At 39.4% G+C, this 15593-nt stretch overlaps 1 protein-coding gene across 1 annotated transcript in view; it reads right to left on the minus strand.

The window, feature by feature from the left end:
• Positions 1-15593, minus strand: part of QSER1 (glutamine and serine rich 1) — a 44123-nt gene that overhangs the window by 25867 nt on the left and 2663 nt on the right. The window contains exons 2-3 of the mRNA XM_054283682.1: positions 1991-2100; positions 647-811 (exon numbers count right to left, since the gene is read on the minus strand). Of these exons, the coding sequence (XP_054139657.1) occupies positions 647-811; positions 1991-2100 (275 nt within the window). The remainder of the gene's footprint in view (positions 1-646; positions 812-1990; positions 2101-15593) is intronic.

Raw genomic sequence — 15593 nt, forward strand, 5'->3', positions numbered from 1 at the left:
AGAACTTGAAGCTACCCACAGATGCAGCAGCAACACTTATCTTGGTGTGACTGTCTAGAGCAAGCTCAAAATCTGCAGTTTCCTGCCCTGCACAGAAGGCTTGACAGATGGGGGAGGTTTGTGGAAGGCAGCCAGTCTGCCAAAAGAGATGGCACATTTGTTCAGTTGTAAATTAGATCCCTTATTTCTATCTGACATGCACCTCAGCCCTTCTTTTTGAGAACACCTTGCTCATTACTTCTGTGTACAAAGGGGCCAAAGCTACCCATAGATTTTAGTACTAATAGCACAGAAAAACTGTCATAGGGAACAGAGTGTGAAAGATTTGCTAGGAGGAATAGGTAGTGTGCCTGAAAATGCTTAAAGTGTTAGTGAGACTAATTCCAAACAAAACTGGGGATATAAATTTGATTCTTCAGACAGAATAATATCCTATGTATCTAAATTCCTTCTAAACAACCAGAACTTCTGCTCATTAAAATTCTTTGCTAAGATTATTTCATTGATTTTGAAATTTTTAAATATGGAGATGTAAAAGAAGTAGAAAACATGCAGCCTTTTCAGTTAGTCAGAATATTTTTGTTTCAAATTCTCCCAAACATCCAATATAACAATGACAAAATTTATTTAAAGAGAAAATGTTCACCTGTCTGCCAGGAAGGAGCCCTGAATTGTGGTAAAAGGGTAGATCCTGAAGAGACTGCCTGAGCAGTACGAGACTCAATAGCAGAGAGAAAATTCATAACTGAAGAAGTTTCCTTAGTGTTACCTCCAGCACTGTGCATACTGGTATCAAATATTCCTGAAAGACCTGGATGACAGCAGAGAGAAATGAAACAAAACAGATAATTCAGATGAACTTCAAAGAAGCAAAATCAAATAACAGATATATGTTCATAATTCACTAAAAACCCCCATCTTATGAAACATTAGAAAGTCAAGTACATTGATTTTTCTGTGTTTAGCTGTTATGCAGTGTTACAACTGTAAACTGAAACTTCAGTACACATTTTAAAACCTATTATTAAATGTATGTCAAATATGATGCTTATAACAGTACTTAGGTACACCCTTAGCTGAAGATTCACTCTTCTATTTTCACTTGGCTAAACATTCAGAACTCCTCCTGAAGCATGTCCAACTTTTCTATATCCAGTTTCTCCCTTTTGGGCAGCTTATGCAAGTTTGGATTTGCATTCCCTGTTTCAGCAAACACCTCCATGTGTTTCCCATTGCTCAGACCTTTCCATAGCAGGGGGCTCAATGGGAAGCCCTGGTGAGAACCAGAGCTGTGAGTACCTGAGATTATGTCCAGACTGCAATTCCAGCCCTCCACCACCCTGATCAAGGACCTGGCCAGGAGATACAGACTCAGTGCATGAGCTCAAACACCTTTCTTTGGAAGCTGTGTTGCAAAGTGAGCATGAAGAGGTCAAGCCCCATCTTCTGGGGGATCCAGAGAGAGGATATCGTCAGGATCAAAGACAGACCCCAATGCAGCTGTAACACAGCCTAAGCCACTGCTACATTTTCAATGGATTTTAACTTTTCCCCAGCAGGGTCTCAGTGTGCACATGGCAATACAGTAGCAGAATGCTCCAGCTCCCATCAGTTCTGCTGTTTGTTTTTTTTGTTTTGCATTTCTGCCACTGGCTTGAAGGCACACGACATTTGCCCCCATACGTAGGCCAAATCCTGAAAAGCTGTATTCTAACAAATAAGTACAGCTGTTTCAAAAAACAAGATACCAAGCATAAACTCCCTTTATATTTTCCTTTCTACTTACAACATTTTGATAAAAAGCTAACAACTGTTAACTTCCTGCTACACACTCAGCTTTTCTAATACCAGTTGCCACCACTTACGTGACAAACTCCCTTTGATTATATAAAAATTCATTGACTTTAATCTAAATCACATTACAGTTGGTTTGTTTTTCCTTTTTCTTCTGTAGCTATTTTAGCAGTAATCTCATGATCAGGACAGTTACCAGCAGGATGTTGGGTAGTTGAGTATCCAGGAAGCTGATGAGAAGCTGTGTATGTCTGTCTGTGAAGGTCTGTTTCTGAATGTGATGAATGTCCTCCTCCATAGCTTAAACTAAGGAAGAAATGAAACATTATTAACAAAATGTACACCTATAGAAATAAGGAACAGTTATGAAGTATCAATCACAAGCCAAAAAGTTACAGAAATACAGGGAAACAAAAGCCCAAGATCAGACAGATCTAGTTCTGCTAGAATATCACAAAAAAAATGTTAAGCAGATTAAAAATGTACAATTGAAACCTAAAAAGCCAAAGGGTTTAGGATGGGGAAAAATCTTACAAAAATCAAAGCTGACCACATAAAAGTTTATAAAGGACTAGGTCAGAAAGACAGAGTTCAGCTGTAAGAAACACTCACTGGGCACTTTTTGTAATGATTTACTGATAGCAAGTCTGCAAAGCAGATAACTATGAATACATGCCCACTTTAACATTTCCATTTTTAATTCCATTGAAACTTACAGGACCTCATTTAATTAAAAGGCTGAAATGACTGGGAAGCTGTAGGACCAAAAGGTTTTAAAAAGGTTTTGGTGCTTTTGGTACAATTTAATAGAATTGACAGTGAAAGCACTACCAAGTGACAAATCCATCTTCAGACCTCCTAGCATTAAATGCAAGTTAATGATTCCCAGCTTTTATTTAACATTTTTAAGCGAGTCACCTAAATTAACATGATGTTTCAATCAGGCTTAATGGAAGCACGCACAAAATATAGATTGTCTGGGTCCATGCAAAACCAATAATGCAGAAAAGAAATAAATGCAATCTAAACACCAAGCAACCTTAGGAACTTGCCAAAAGCCCTAATGATTTCCAGTTTAAAAAGCAGAAAACAGAGGGAGAAGCAAAACAAACCCCCAAACTTTCAAGCTTCCCCAGACTCAGCTCTGCATACCACCTGTCAAATGGAAGAAAATGAAAGCCAGCATGACCAAGTAACCATCTACCTGTTTCTTTTCTTGCTTTTGGACACCAGGCTTATGGGTAGCTGCTACTTACTCCAATGCACATGTGAGACTGCTTCAAATTCAAAATTCAAGTGTAAACAAACGTCAAAAGAACCCAAACAAGGAAAGCCACAGCCCTCCCTGCTGCCTGCTCCAAGGCAGACTTCCCTTATCTTTCATCCCTGGGGATGAGGGGCAGGCACTCTGCACCAGGAAAAATTAAACTCTCCATGCCAGGAATCATGACATCATGGGAAGCTTTTATAGAAGACACCAAATAATATAAAAATTGGCAACACTGCTGGCTTTGCTTCATTTTCAGTAAGAGGCAGATGAGCCTCTTAGAGCATTGTGACCTGCACACATCATGAGCAGCAAGTCCTGTCTGTGCAGGACTTTCCTGCCTGAGATGCACTATCAGGGGATGGATTTTCCACTTCAGCAATGCTCTATAGCCAGCATGCCAGGCTACAGCACAAGCCTAAAGAATGAACCAAAATCCTTTGAAAAAACAAAGAACCTCAGCTACTGCTTTTCTCAGTTGTGCTCATTGTCTAGCACTTTAACACCTTTCACAGCAGTAATTGCAATTTAGAGAATTGCCAAACCTAAACTCAGAGTCAGCAGATCCCTGCGCTTATGCTGTAGAGGACAGATCTTTGTGCAGTTCAACTCTATGCATCAGCAACTGATTTCTATTATATGCTGACTGAAATCTAACTATTTGCATCGCTGCTATGGACAACTGGCAGACATGACTGCATGACACTAGATTATTTTTTTATTTACAGCATTAAACAATTTCTATTATTTCCAGACCAAAAAAAAAAAAAATATATTGCAACAGTGTTCTGCACATAAAACATTATGCAAGTAATAAAGCCAATTGAAGTGCAAGTATTTTCACAAGAAAAATTTTAAAGTAGTTTGGAGTTTTGGAACAAACTTGCATAGCTGGGGAAAAAAACCCCAAACAGAGAACTTCAGGGACATGAAGCTTTCTTCAGGTCTTTTTAAGAAATAAAAAAGCACTACATGAGAAAATAAGTTTCTAAACTGAAGCATGGCAGATTGCTCACAAAAATTACCTTCACTTACGAAAATGCTGAGCTTGTGGAAACTTTCCTGCAACAGCAATAGGTTGTATTTAGGTTTTCTTGCAAGTTTACCTAATGGTTTTATCTATACAAAAGTGTGCAGTGCTGACTTCTCTTTCATAGACGTTTTAAAGGCAAACTCTAAAGTCCTGCAGCAGCACAGCTTCCTTTTCCCATTCTGTATTTCCAGGTGAGAGGCACTTTGGTGGTGTCCAGGCAACTGGGGCTATGCTTGGCACCAAAAGCTCTTCCAGATGAGGCAGGACCCAAACCCAGTACAGTATATCAAGCAATTTCACCTCATTCCTCCTCTTTAATTGTAAAAGCAGAAAGTCATCAGCAAAAAGTGGATGAACTTTAATTAATCACCTGATATTTAAAAAATTTGTTGTGAGGGTTTTTTTGGTTTTTTGGGTTTCTGTTGTTTGTTAATTTTAAATTTCTATTTATTCTGATTGTTCAAGACTGTGATTAATTTCTCCCTTCTTCACTGCTGTACAATAAACACCTTTTTTTGTAAAGGGCAGGCACAGTACACACAAATACCACGAGACACCATAACACGAGCCTCTGGAGGCAGGAATCCTCTGGAAGATAAAAGTAACTTGTGAAACAAACTTGGACAAAGACTTTGTAACAAGGAGGGTGCTGGAATTAGCACTGGGATACAAAATAACCTCCAGACCTCAGCACTCAGAAACATTGTTAATTACTAGAACCTCAAAATTCTAGTAATGCTCAAAATTCTAGTAATGCTGGGCATCTTAGAACACTCTAAGTATATGATGGTGCTTTTTTGTTTTTTTAAATACAAATTCCCAGCTCATAGTTAATGCAACCGCAACCTCAAAAATGAATCTGTCTTTCAATAAAAAACATCGTATTTATTTGAACAGTTAATTGTTTATTGTATAATTACTGCTTGCTGGAATGTAGATTCTTATCTCAAAAAGCCTTGCATATATGCCTTCAGTTTACATAAGCTTATCCTAAACAAGCATGGCAATCTGAGAGATTACTGCCTTAAGGTTTCTTTTCATAAAATTGAACTTCTAAACAGATGAATTTACACAGCATGTAATTCACATATCAAAAATACATCCAGCATGGCAAACATCCTTATGGCTAGCAAGCTCTGCATGCTCTTGTTTGGAAGTTTGTTACAGTTGTGCAAGTTGTTACTTGTCCTGAAATGTCAGATAAGCTACTGAAGGAACATTCCCATTACTCGGTACTTTGTTATGCTCTGCTCCAAAAGCACTTGGCCCTTATCTCTGATTATCACAGTCATTTCCCACTCCCACTGTCATAAGGAATGCACAATGGAGTGATTATTGCTAGGAAATAATATTAATTTGACAGGCAAATTTGGAAAAGAGTTCCCTCAAAGTATTTTTCATTGAAAAGATAAATATTACTCTAAAATTAAATGTAAGAGATATCCTTGTTATTATTTGTCATTGCTGTAATAATGCAATCAAAAAGTGTGTATGACAATGGAAGTTAAATGATTCAAGTATTGATCTGATTTTTTTTCAGCTGCATCAGCTGGTCTAATAAAAGATTTTTACTTTTCCAGTAAAATTTCTGGAAGAAAACTGTACAGTAATTGCACTTCATTGTTACTAAAATACCTCAACCTTGATTTACAACTCCTTTTTGTTAGCCCAGATTAAACCTGTCAGGAATGGACCCTTCACACATCTGTTTGCATTGCTATTCTCATGATCATTTCTTTTCAAAGCATTCTTCAATCCAATAGTTCCATACAAATTCAGGTCTCCATCTGCAAAAGGTTATCCAGTCCCACTGCACTCGCCACCCTCCTCAGGTGCCAAGGCAATTATCAGGTTTAAGCTTCACACGAGTGAGGGATGCATTTCCCAACTTCACACTCACACTGAAGTATCATTTTTACACGGAAGCAAAATTTAGCTGCAATAAACACTGGACATACAAGTAAGTACTTTTATTTCTTTTACTTTCTTCAAATAACCATGCTCTCCTAGGCATCCATACAGAATAAAATACAGAAACAGAAAAGAAGCACTTTGCATAAGTATTTTTTCCCCTTTCCAGGTAATGATACTCCTTTTAGGTATTGAGCAAATTTTTTCATTTTTCTACTTTATTTTCTGGGTAAATCCTCATTACAGCTCATCAATTTTTAAGGTTGGTTGATTGATTATTTTGATTTGGTGCTTTCTGGGGGGTTGTTTGGGTTATGTTTAGTTTAGTAACAGCGATCACTCAAGTACCAGGGAAACTCACAATGCTTCCATGGAAAGCAGACCAGAGGGTGCAATCCCTTGTCCTTAGGCACTCCTGCCTCTCACAGAAAGGAAAACTGCCACAGAAACCCCCAGATGAAATCCCAGAGCTGTGCTCAAAGTGAACCTGGACACCTACAAGACAAGAGGGTGCACAGGGAACTCAGTGCCCCAGCACAAGCCTGACACCAAAACAACCAAGCCCAACCAACAAAAGCCACCAAGCCAGCTTGCACACAAGGCACCAGATCTGAGGCAGAGCAGAAATTTGATCTCATTTTTGCCTCACTGAAAACAAGAGCTCCTGTGAGAAGATGACTCGGCACAGCCTCCTTCTAATGAAATCACCACAAAGGAGATTAAAAAGAACAGTGATAGCCTCATACTGGCAAGAAAATACCTTTAAAATCACACTTGGCATTTTATCTTACTTGAGATATATGTGAAATAGGGGAAATCTCAAACTTCCCTCGCTATCCCAAAGCTCAGACACTTAGCAATGGAGGCTCTCTCCAACCAGCTATTCAGTTGTGCTATAGCAAATTCCACTCAAAAACAGAAAGCAAAGCCACAAAACTGACAAATGCACTCCTAAATATCAAAAATGTCATCCAAGATATAAGATACAGAAACTGACACACAGCTTACATCTCTTTTTGTCCACTGTATTGGATTTTAGATGTGCAAAATGCAGTTCCAGGTTGTATTACCTGCTGGCAAGTACATGGTTAGGATTAATATTTAATAGCTTGAATATCAGATATTAGCATATACAGTATATATAGAATAGATATTATAATATATAATGAGAATAATAGCTTTAATATTAGATACAACGTTTATTACTTTCCTTAAATACTTCTCTTTGTCATTTTGCCTTTACTCAAACATCTCCTGGAGAAAGAATGGAAGAGCATTATTTGAAAATTTCACTTGAATTTAATACAAATGAAAAGGAGGGTAGATGGCCCTTCAGCTGCTCATTGTAACAGCAAGAATTCCCTGTTTGCTACAGTCAAGCTAGAATGTAATTCAGCACCCAAGGGTTATCTGCAGCTCAGAATAAAATTAAAATTTAAAAGCAATGTTACAGGTAGATTAGTTCAATCCAGAAATAGGTTTAATCTCGTATTTTAAAAAAGCCATGACCCTAAGAAGCAGAGGAGGGAGTTGCCCAGGAAGAAAGTTCAATACCATTAGTAACAGCAAGTCACTCCTGTCCAACACACTTATGGAAGTTTAAAAGCACAGAAAGCCCTTAAAAACAACAGAAAACAGAAATGGAGACTGTCTCAATAATTAATTCCAATGGAAAACAAATGCCTTCTCAGCCCAGAAACCCATTTCAGTGCAAAATATTTCTTAAATGTATACAATATGTGATTTTTCACTTCTATTTCCCAGCCACAGACATACTGGAGGGAGGGGGAAGACAGTGCAAACACAAATTTGGGCTGAAGCCTGAAAATGTTGGCAGGTTCAAGAAAAATAGGAAACCAGCCTACTCCCTGCATCTAATTCCCTTGATCCTCTCTTTAGATTACACAAGACAAACCTTAACATCATATTAGCAAAAAGAGAAAGAATATTTAACAATCCAGATCAGTGTCCAGGTGTCCTGAGGTGACTCTGTGATGCTGAATTGACCCCCATTCATCTGTTCAGCCCAGAAATCAGTTTTGTGCCTTTAAACCTAGATCTGAGAGTGAAGAGGGGGGAGAAGGAAAAGGAGTGGAATTATTTTGTAACTGTATTTAAAAACACAGAGATTGTCTGCACACAGAGATGTTTGCCCCACAGTACAAGAAACAAAAGAAAACAAAAATTGCTACTTGAAAAATAAAGTCCACTGCTTAAAAATCAAAAGAAAATCATCTCAAACTAAGACCTCAAGGTACATAATGCATTCTTTTAAGAACAGTATACATCTTGAGCATTTGCCTGGCCTGTTCTTCTATTATAGCAAGAAAAAATAGATACTGATATTTTTAAGTATTATTAACATTATTCTTCAAAGTATCAAAAGGTTGATACATTTGTAAAGATGGGAAATACAGAATGAGACTGCAGCACTGAGGGAAGTCAGTAAAGCACAGAGGAGCAGCATTTTACTGACAAGCTCCAGTGCCTGTTGGTTATGGCACATTCTCCCTTTTAATGCAATTACACCTTACATACCCAGTACAGAATATATCCCATCCTACCACACCAAAGGCAATCCCCCTCCACTCTTTCATTAAAAATGAAGCTATAATGTTAATTTTCCCCTTCAACTCAAAGGCAGAGCCACCAAGAGCGTGGCTGAGACTGCCACAATGTGGGCCAAGGATTGCCTGGAGGTACTTGGGAGAGGAAACTCTCATTACTTCCTCGCTTTCTAGGAGCAGAGATAAGGAGCTTCTAAGAAATAGATTTTGAGGTAGAAAATTACATGCAGGGAGCTGCCCCAATAAGCAAACTTCACACTGTTCCTGTGATTCTTTACCTGAATATTTATCACCTCTTTAGGAAATAAAGAGATTTTATGGCACAAAAGGGCCATCTCCCTTTTATTCCCATGTTAATGTCTCTGAACTCCTTATGCTTGATCCTTTTAAAAATGAAATACAGGAAAGCCAAAATAGTCTTACTGGGACTTCAATACCTGAGTGCAAGTGCTGGCTTGTCTGATTAAGTAACCTGCAGAGTTCTTAACAACAAAGACAATATAATTCTGTTTAAAAAAAAAAAATCAGTTAAACTCTGTCTTGAAAACATGTATGTGAAAACTAATATTCAGATAAAAACAAGCTATTTATAAACTTCAACTCCCCAGTTACTACTAAGTGACTGGACAAACTACTTTATGTCATTTTTTAATGCATGCAACCTAAACCAGCTTTCTTTATGAGGTTATTTATGGCTGAAATGCAATATTTATAACAAAATAATTTATTTTTTTAAATCAGAACTGGTAAATTTGGAACCGCTTCTCTTGGCTTTGACAAAAAAAACCAACTTTGTAACTTAACCAAAACAGAAATTAAAATTAAACTACTCTACAATGTCAGTCTAAAGCTCCTGATGCATGTTTGAAGATTTCAAGGTCTGGAAAGGAGCTTTCAGTGCTTTCCTGCTCTGAATATTCAAGACTAACTTTGATGCCCTTATTAAGACAGTATCATTTAAACAGACACTGTAACACATTCCTCCCAATTTGCATTATAATGCAGTGTCAGAAATAATTTTAAGACATTTGTTTGCCAAGCAGTGCTTTGGGGATTCATACATCTTCCCTGACAGCTTCTACTCAATCAGTGCCTGCAGAAGCAGGAGTCCCATTATGGTCTGTTAGCTTCCACCACTCTAAGATCTGCAATCTTATTTTCTTGCCTTTTGAGACACTGGATTATTTTGTCATTACATTTACTTATCTTCTCTTACCTTCCTTCTGCGAAAGAACTTTTGCTTTACCCAGCATAAAGAGAATAGCTGTGATTTTAAAAATGAAATTTAAAAACAACTTCTCTCCTAGAGTTTTACTTACAATTTCAAGAGATTTGTGTAACAGACAGTAAATGGAAATCTAACACTTTTACTCTGATATGTGATGCTATTCTGTTGCCAAAAGTGTACTTGGGGCATATTCAAAACTCTTCTCTAGATCATTCCAGTACCAGTGGTTGAACACACAGCATAATCCTCTATTACAGCTGAGATACACACAAAAAGATTCCATTACTTTTCATAACAAAATCTTATTTCAATATATAAAAATCAGCAGAGCATTAGCTCAAGATGTGGGTTAGCCACATCAGAGCCTTAATAAAATCACAACTCATTTTACCTATTGAAATGCTTTTCAACCCTCATCCTCCCAGTTATCACAGCATTGCATTTTGTGGCCAGCTTGAGTCTTACCTTTAGGGTACTACAGGAATACTTGATACCCCATTTCTTACTAAGCCCTTCATTTCCCATTTCTATGGAAAGGATGATGCTGAAGCTGAGCTTTTTGTCACAAAAATAGGTAAGAAGTGCAGATACATGTGTGCTGTACACTGACAGAGCCATCTTATGCTGTCAGTGGGTTCCCTTCATCACCAAACCTTGAGGCACTTTGCAGTTCCACCACCCATGGAATACCTTGTGCTTCAGTCCAGGGAAAGCCAGGCACAAGGAACAACCACTCTGATTTACAGCCCTCACCACTGAGTCCCCAGTACTGAAATAAGGCAGTTTCTCCAGGTTTGGTGACGTTCAAATGCACCCCTGAGAAGAGCAGTGGGCTCATGGCCCACAGGCACAGAACGGGGCAGCTGCTCAGTGACCACAGCTGAGATCACGCATCCTGCCACCTACAGCCAAAAATCCAGGGCCATCAGATGGGCTCCAAGCCTCCCAGCACATCCACGTGGCCAGCACAGTGTTTTTTCCACATCCCACAACACACCACAAGGGCTAAGCAGCTCACATGAGCTCCTTCAGACTCATAACAAGAAGTTTCCCTATGACTAACACCACTTCCATCCCAATTTAGGAGGTGTGCCCAGGAAAGATCTAACATGTTAACAACACAGTTCATCATAAAACACAGCAGCAAAGAGTCCTTTACGTTAAAGGAAGCGCCACAGGGTGTTATTAACCAAGTTTATAAGGAAAATTAGCATAGCTCTTGAATTTAGCTCTTATACCTCTTCACAAGCGCTCGCCTCATCCTACATTTAAATCTACATTTAACCTTAAATCTACATTTAAATCTACATTTTTAACCTTACAAAGGGGACCCTGGCTATCATTTCATTTGCCACAAGTCACTATTTAGCTGAAAATACCAGATGAACCCAGTTGCTTGTGAATGCTTCAACCATTGTTCCAAACTGTAGAAAGACAGTTACAGCCATATGGCATTTACTTTGAGATAGGAAAAATTACACTATATTAAGCAAATGCATTTAATATGTCCTTGATAGTGATTTGAGCTTTCATGATGATCATGTCTAAACAAAACCAAGTATTAATCCAGATCAAAACAGCATACACACATGAACTAAAAAAATATCCTTTAATTGGTGAAAAAACTTAAAAACAATAACAAAAGGTAGTTTTTTAAAGGGGAAAAGATGAAAATCCTATCTCTTTCCAGTGGTGCTGACTATCAGCAAACTCCAGCTCACCAGTGCCAGCAGCTGAAGGTGGGTTGCACATGGCTGTGTTCAGAGCAGGGAGGAGTTGGCTTTCTACAATCACTCTTTGCACAGCAAATGAGCAAATGTTCAGATTCAAGAAAAACTTATTGGAAATCCTGTTCTTGGCAGACTCAGCAGAACATCCTGAAATGGGCCGAGCATGGGGATTGAAGGATTATTCACTGTCTAGCACTGGAATTTTTGACACGAAGACCAGAGAAAGTAAACAGGATGTGGTGTGAAACACCAAGCTGCCATATTTCTGACAGGGATTTCCTGGGCAGGAAAAAGGGCAGCATGGAAGGTGCAGCACAGCCTGGCACACTCAGCCTGGCCCAGGCTCTGACCCTTTGTCTGGCACGTTCTGGGTGACCAAAAGCTCTCAGAACAGCTTGCCAGACATCTGGAATGCTACATGAAGGACTGGAGCCCTCCAACTCTTCTCCAGCTGAAAAAGGAGGGATCTCTCCAATGAAATCTAGCTGTGTGACTGCCCCAAGTAGAACTCCTGCAGGATTATTAAGGAATAAATGCTCCTCAGTATCCTGCTGTGTAAACACTATTACTCCAAGATAAGGATGCCTAAGGGTGCCTTCTTCCTGCTGAGCATAATTGGATGCACTTTTCCAAGTACTAAGCAAGCAACACAGGTAGGCATGTAGAAGGAAGATGAAAAACAAGAAAAGCAATATGGGAAAGTAAAAGCTTGTCTAAACAGATGTAGGTTCTTGCTGAATTGTTTTGGAATAAGAAACTTTCAAGTGTGCAGAAATCCAGGAATAAGAGCTCCCTGCCTCATTTTGTAGCATCATCAGAGAGGTGCTGAGGAGGCTCTAAAGAATTTAAGTGTCCACTTAGCCCCAGGTCTGTCCAGGGCAATGAAACAAAAGAAGTCATGTAACAATGACAGAATAGCAAGCAGAAGTAAACCTAAAACCTATGAAATCGGCCCAGTGAGACAAATAAATCTAGTACTCAATAACCATGCACTCTGTCCTCTCAGAAAGTATTTCTCCTTGCTTAAAAATTCAAAGAATTTTCTTTTCTCTGCCACTTGCACGGTACAGCAAGAAATGCTGTGCTGGAAAGGCTGAACTCTGCATGCTGCTCAAAGTTATTTTTGTCACAGTTAAGGCTGCTAAGGAAAGTCTGAAGTGAGACTATTAATGTACTGCCTTTTGACTGGTTTTTGTTTTGGTTTGTCTTTTCTTTGTTTGTTTAATGTATGGAATAGGCACTCCCCATGCAAAGCACCTTCTTGACATGCAAATTTGTGAAAGCTTTGACAAAATATAACAAAGATATCCATGCAAAATACACCCATTCTATAAGAGCCCAAGTATTGTTTAGAATTACTATAGTTCAGGCATAGGTGCTTTTTTCCTGACAGGAACAAGGATTTTTCTAAAAACAGCCTCCTTCCTATGACAGCTTTATGCCAGAATCAGCAGCAACTCCAAGAAAAAAATAAAAGGTGGGCAAAAGTGCAGAAGAAACAAGGTGAAAAGGTTGCTCTCTGTTGGGGTAAGGTAAACACACCTATGATTAAAGTTAACAGGATGAAAGGCAAAATACACACATGGGACTGAAACAGTTTTTGCATAGGTGGTGGGATACAAGTCGCCTTCTTGCAGAACAATGTATTCTGTACCCTGTGTGGAGGATGTGGCTCCATGGGAAAGGGCTCCCATCTGAAATGTCACTGTAGGTGATCTGAGGACAGATGTGGCACCCAGCTGACAGACACCGAGCGCTCCTTCCTGCCAGGGAAGCAGGCAGCACAATTTCTGTGGGATGTTCATCAAAGACAGTGACACGGCAAGACTGAGCCCATCCAAACCCTGTCCAGAACCACTGGCAAGAATCCCTGCCAAGGCCACACAGCTCTGCTCCCTGCTTGTCCCCAGGTGCCACCTCTGGCTCCCAGCCCTCAGCGCAGATATCCAGCTCAAGCCATTCACTGTTTCAGCCAGGAGGGTTTTCTCATGGATTGACAAACAGGACCAGCTCCCTGTGCACAAACACCAAACAAAGACAAGGGAAGAGGAAGGGAGCCCCCTCCAGCAGCAGTGAGCCTGAGCAGCCAGTTCAGCCTTCTCACACTCAGTCTCAGCTCACTCCTTCTGCAGATAGTTCTTTATCACCATTTCCCACTGCAGCAGAATGACACACACTGCTTGAACTCTTCCACGTAAAGCTGGCATTAAATCTCACACAGGTAAGCAGCATCTAAAGCCAAACAAGCCTGGCTGGCTCATTTTGAAACTTCAGGCAAGATTTTGCAAGATGACCACACATCTGCACCAGGGAAAAGCTGTGGGACACAGAGCAAGAATGCATTCAGCTTCTGTTCAGCCAATCTTTGACCTTCCCACAGCTGTGATTTCAGTGTGTGCTGAATGCAAGTGAAAAAAACAAAAAAGAAAGGAAGCCAAACAAAAGCCAGCAAGTCCCTGTAAGGTATCTGCACTATGCCACGGACTACCTGTGTTTATTTTGCATGTATAAATGTTTCAGATATTTGGTAAGATTTTTGGTAAGATTTGGAAAATTTGGTAAGATTTTAAAAGTCACCTACCTTTTTATATGTTTTTAAAATTTATTTAATGTTTCTGTGCCTTTTAATACAAAATTTCTAAGTATATTCCCAGATTATGAGCACACACTTGAAATACTACGCCATAGGGAACTTTCTGTAGAATGTATTTAACAACAAACATTGGTTTCACCTTTCAGAACAATTTCATTTGATGAAAGAATAGTGTTCTCATCTTTTCTAAAATACTCTGCACTTACAGAGTTCCTATAGCTATGCAAAAACCCATTAGAATTTAAAATTGAGCCTTAACTAAAACACAATTATCACACAGCTGTTACAATAAGCATTAGTTTGACAGCTATGCAAAAATGAGTTTAAAAACCCATCATAACCATTTATCATAAAAGTGTAAGCCTCCCATTTATGTAGGTTTGCAAATGAACTATCACAGGAACTAACTCTTTATCTTAGATTAGCTGTTACAGGCCACACTAAAAATGCCAGTGCTATCTGTTGTAAAGAACCATATTGAATTAAATGACATAAAATCCCATATGCTTGGGTAGCACAGAGATGGATAGAGACATAAAGGAACATCAGAGACCATGGCAATCACCATAAAATTTAAATCAACAGCAAAATAATCGTGACTGACTTTTAATCACATGTAGCAGATTTGAGTCTTGGAGCTGTGGTAAAAACAGAATAAGAACAGTGAGATCTTTCCACTAGTAAAAATCTTTTTTTAAATGAGTACCCCCAAGTCAGAGAAACTCAACCAGAAACCTCATCCATTATCAGGTGTCTCCACATCTCTTTCCAAGCAATTACAACAGTTTCTCACACTATTACACATCAGCTGGTTTCTGAACACTCAACAATTCCTGAGCAAGCAGCAAGTAAGCATGGCACACCTTATCTGCTGATCAAGAGCTTTTGGCCAGAAGAGGGTTTAAGCACACAGGTGGGGTTTTCTGACACTATAGTAAAGGGCCAAAAGTGGCAGTGCACTCCTAGAGCCACCAGCAATTCCTTCTGATGCTGACAGGCTGTGTAAGGGGTCTGGGGGTCAGGAGCATCCCCTCAGCCCCTCCTACCAGGCTGCAGTATCCCAGTGTGTCCCTGCTCAGGTACCAGAGGGATCCCAGTGATTTCCATCAGCTTCCATCCCAATCCACCATCTCCTATTCCATGGCAAGAGTTATGTCACAGCAGGCCCGGTAGAAATGTCTTTGCAACACTTCACCACACATTTCCTTTGAGTCGATAAGAATAGAGGCATTGCACAGACAAAACAGTGCCTGCAAGAAATAAGAAGCAGGATAAAAACCAGATGGCTGAAGTGAAGCACAGGAAGACAGGAGCAATGCTTGTAGGGAGGAGAAATCATTTTGATGAGCTGAGACCGTGAACATGGCTCTCCACACAAAGGGAACAAAACCTGCCACGACACAGCCTGCAAGAGCATAACTATGAGATTTGAATGAAATATTGTCATCTGTATCACCTAAAGGCTGAATT

Source organism: Melozone crissalis, unplaced genomic scaffold (genome assembly GCF_028551555.1).
Source record: "Melozone crissalis strain CALT ecotype California unplaced genomic scaffold, PUWL_Pcris_2 ptg000038l_1, whole genome shotgun sequence".
NCBI lineage: Eukaryota > Metazoa > Chordata > Aves > Passeriformes > Passerellidae > Melozone > Melozone crissalis.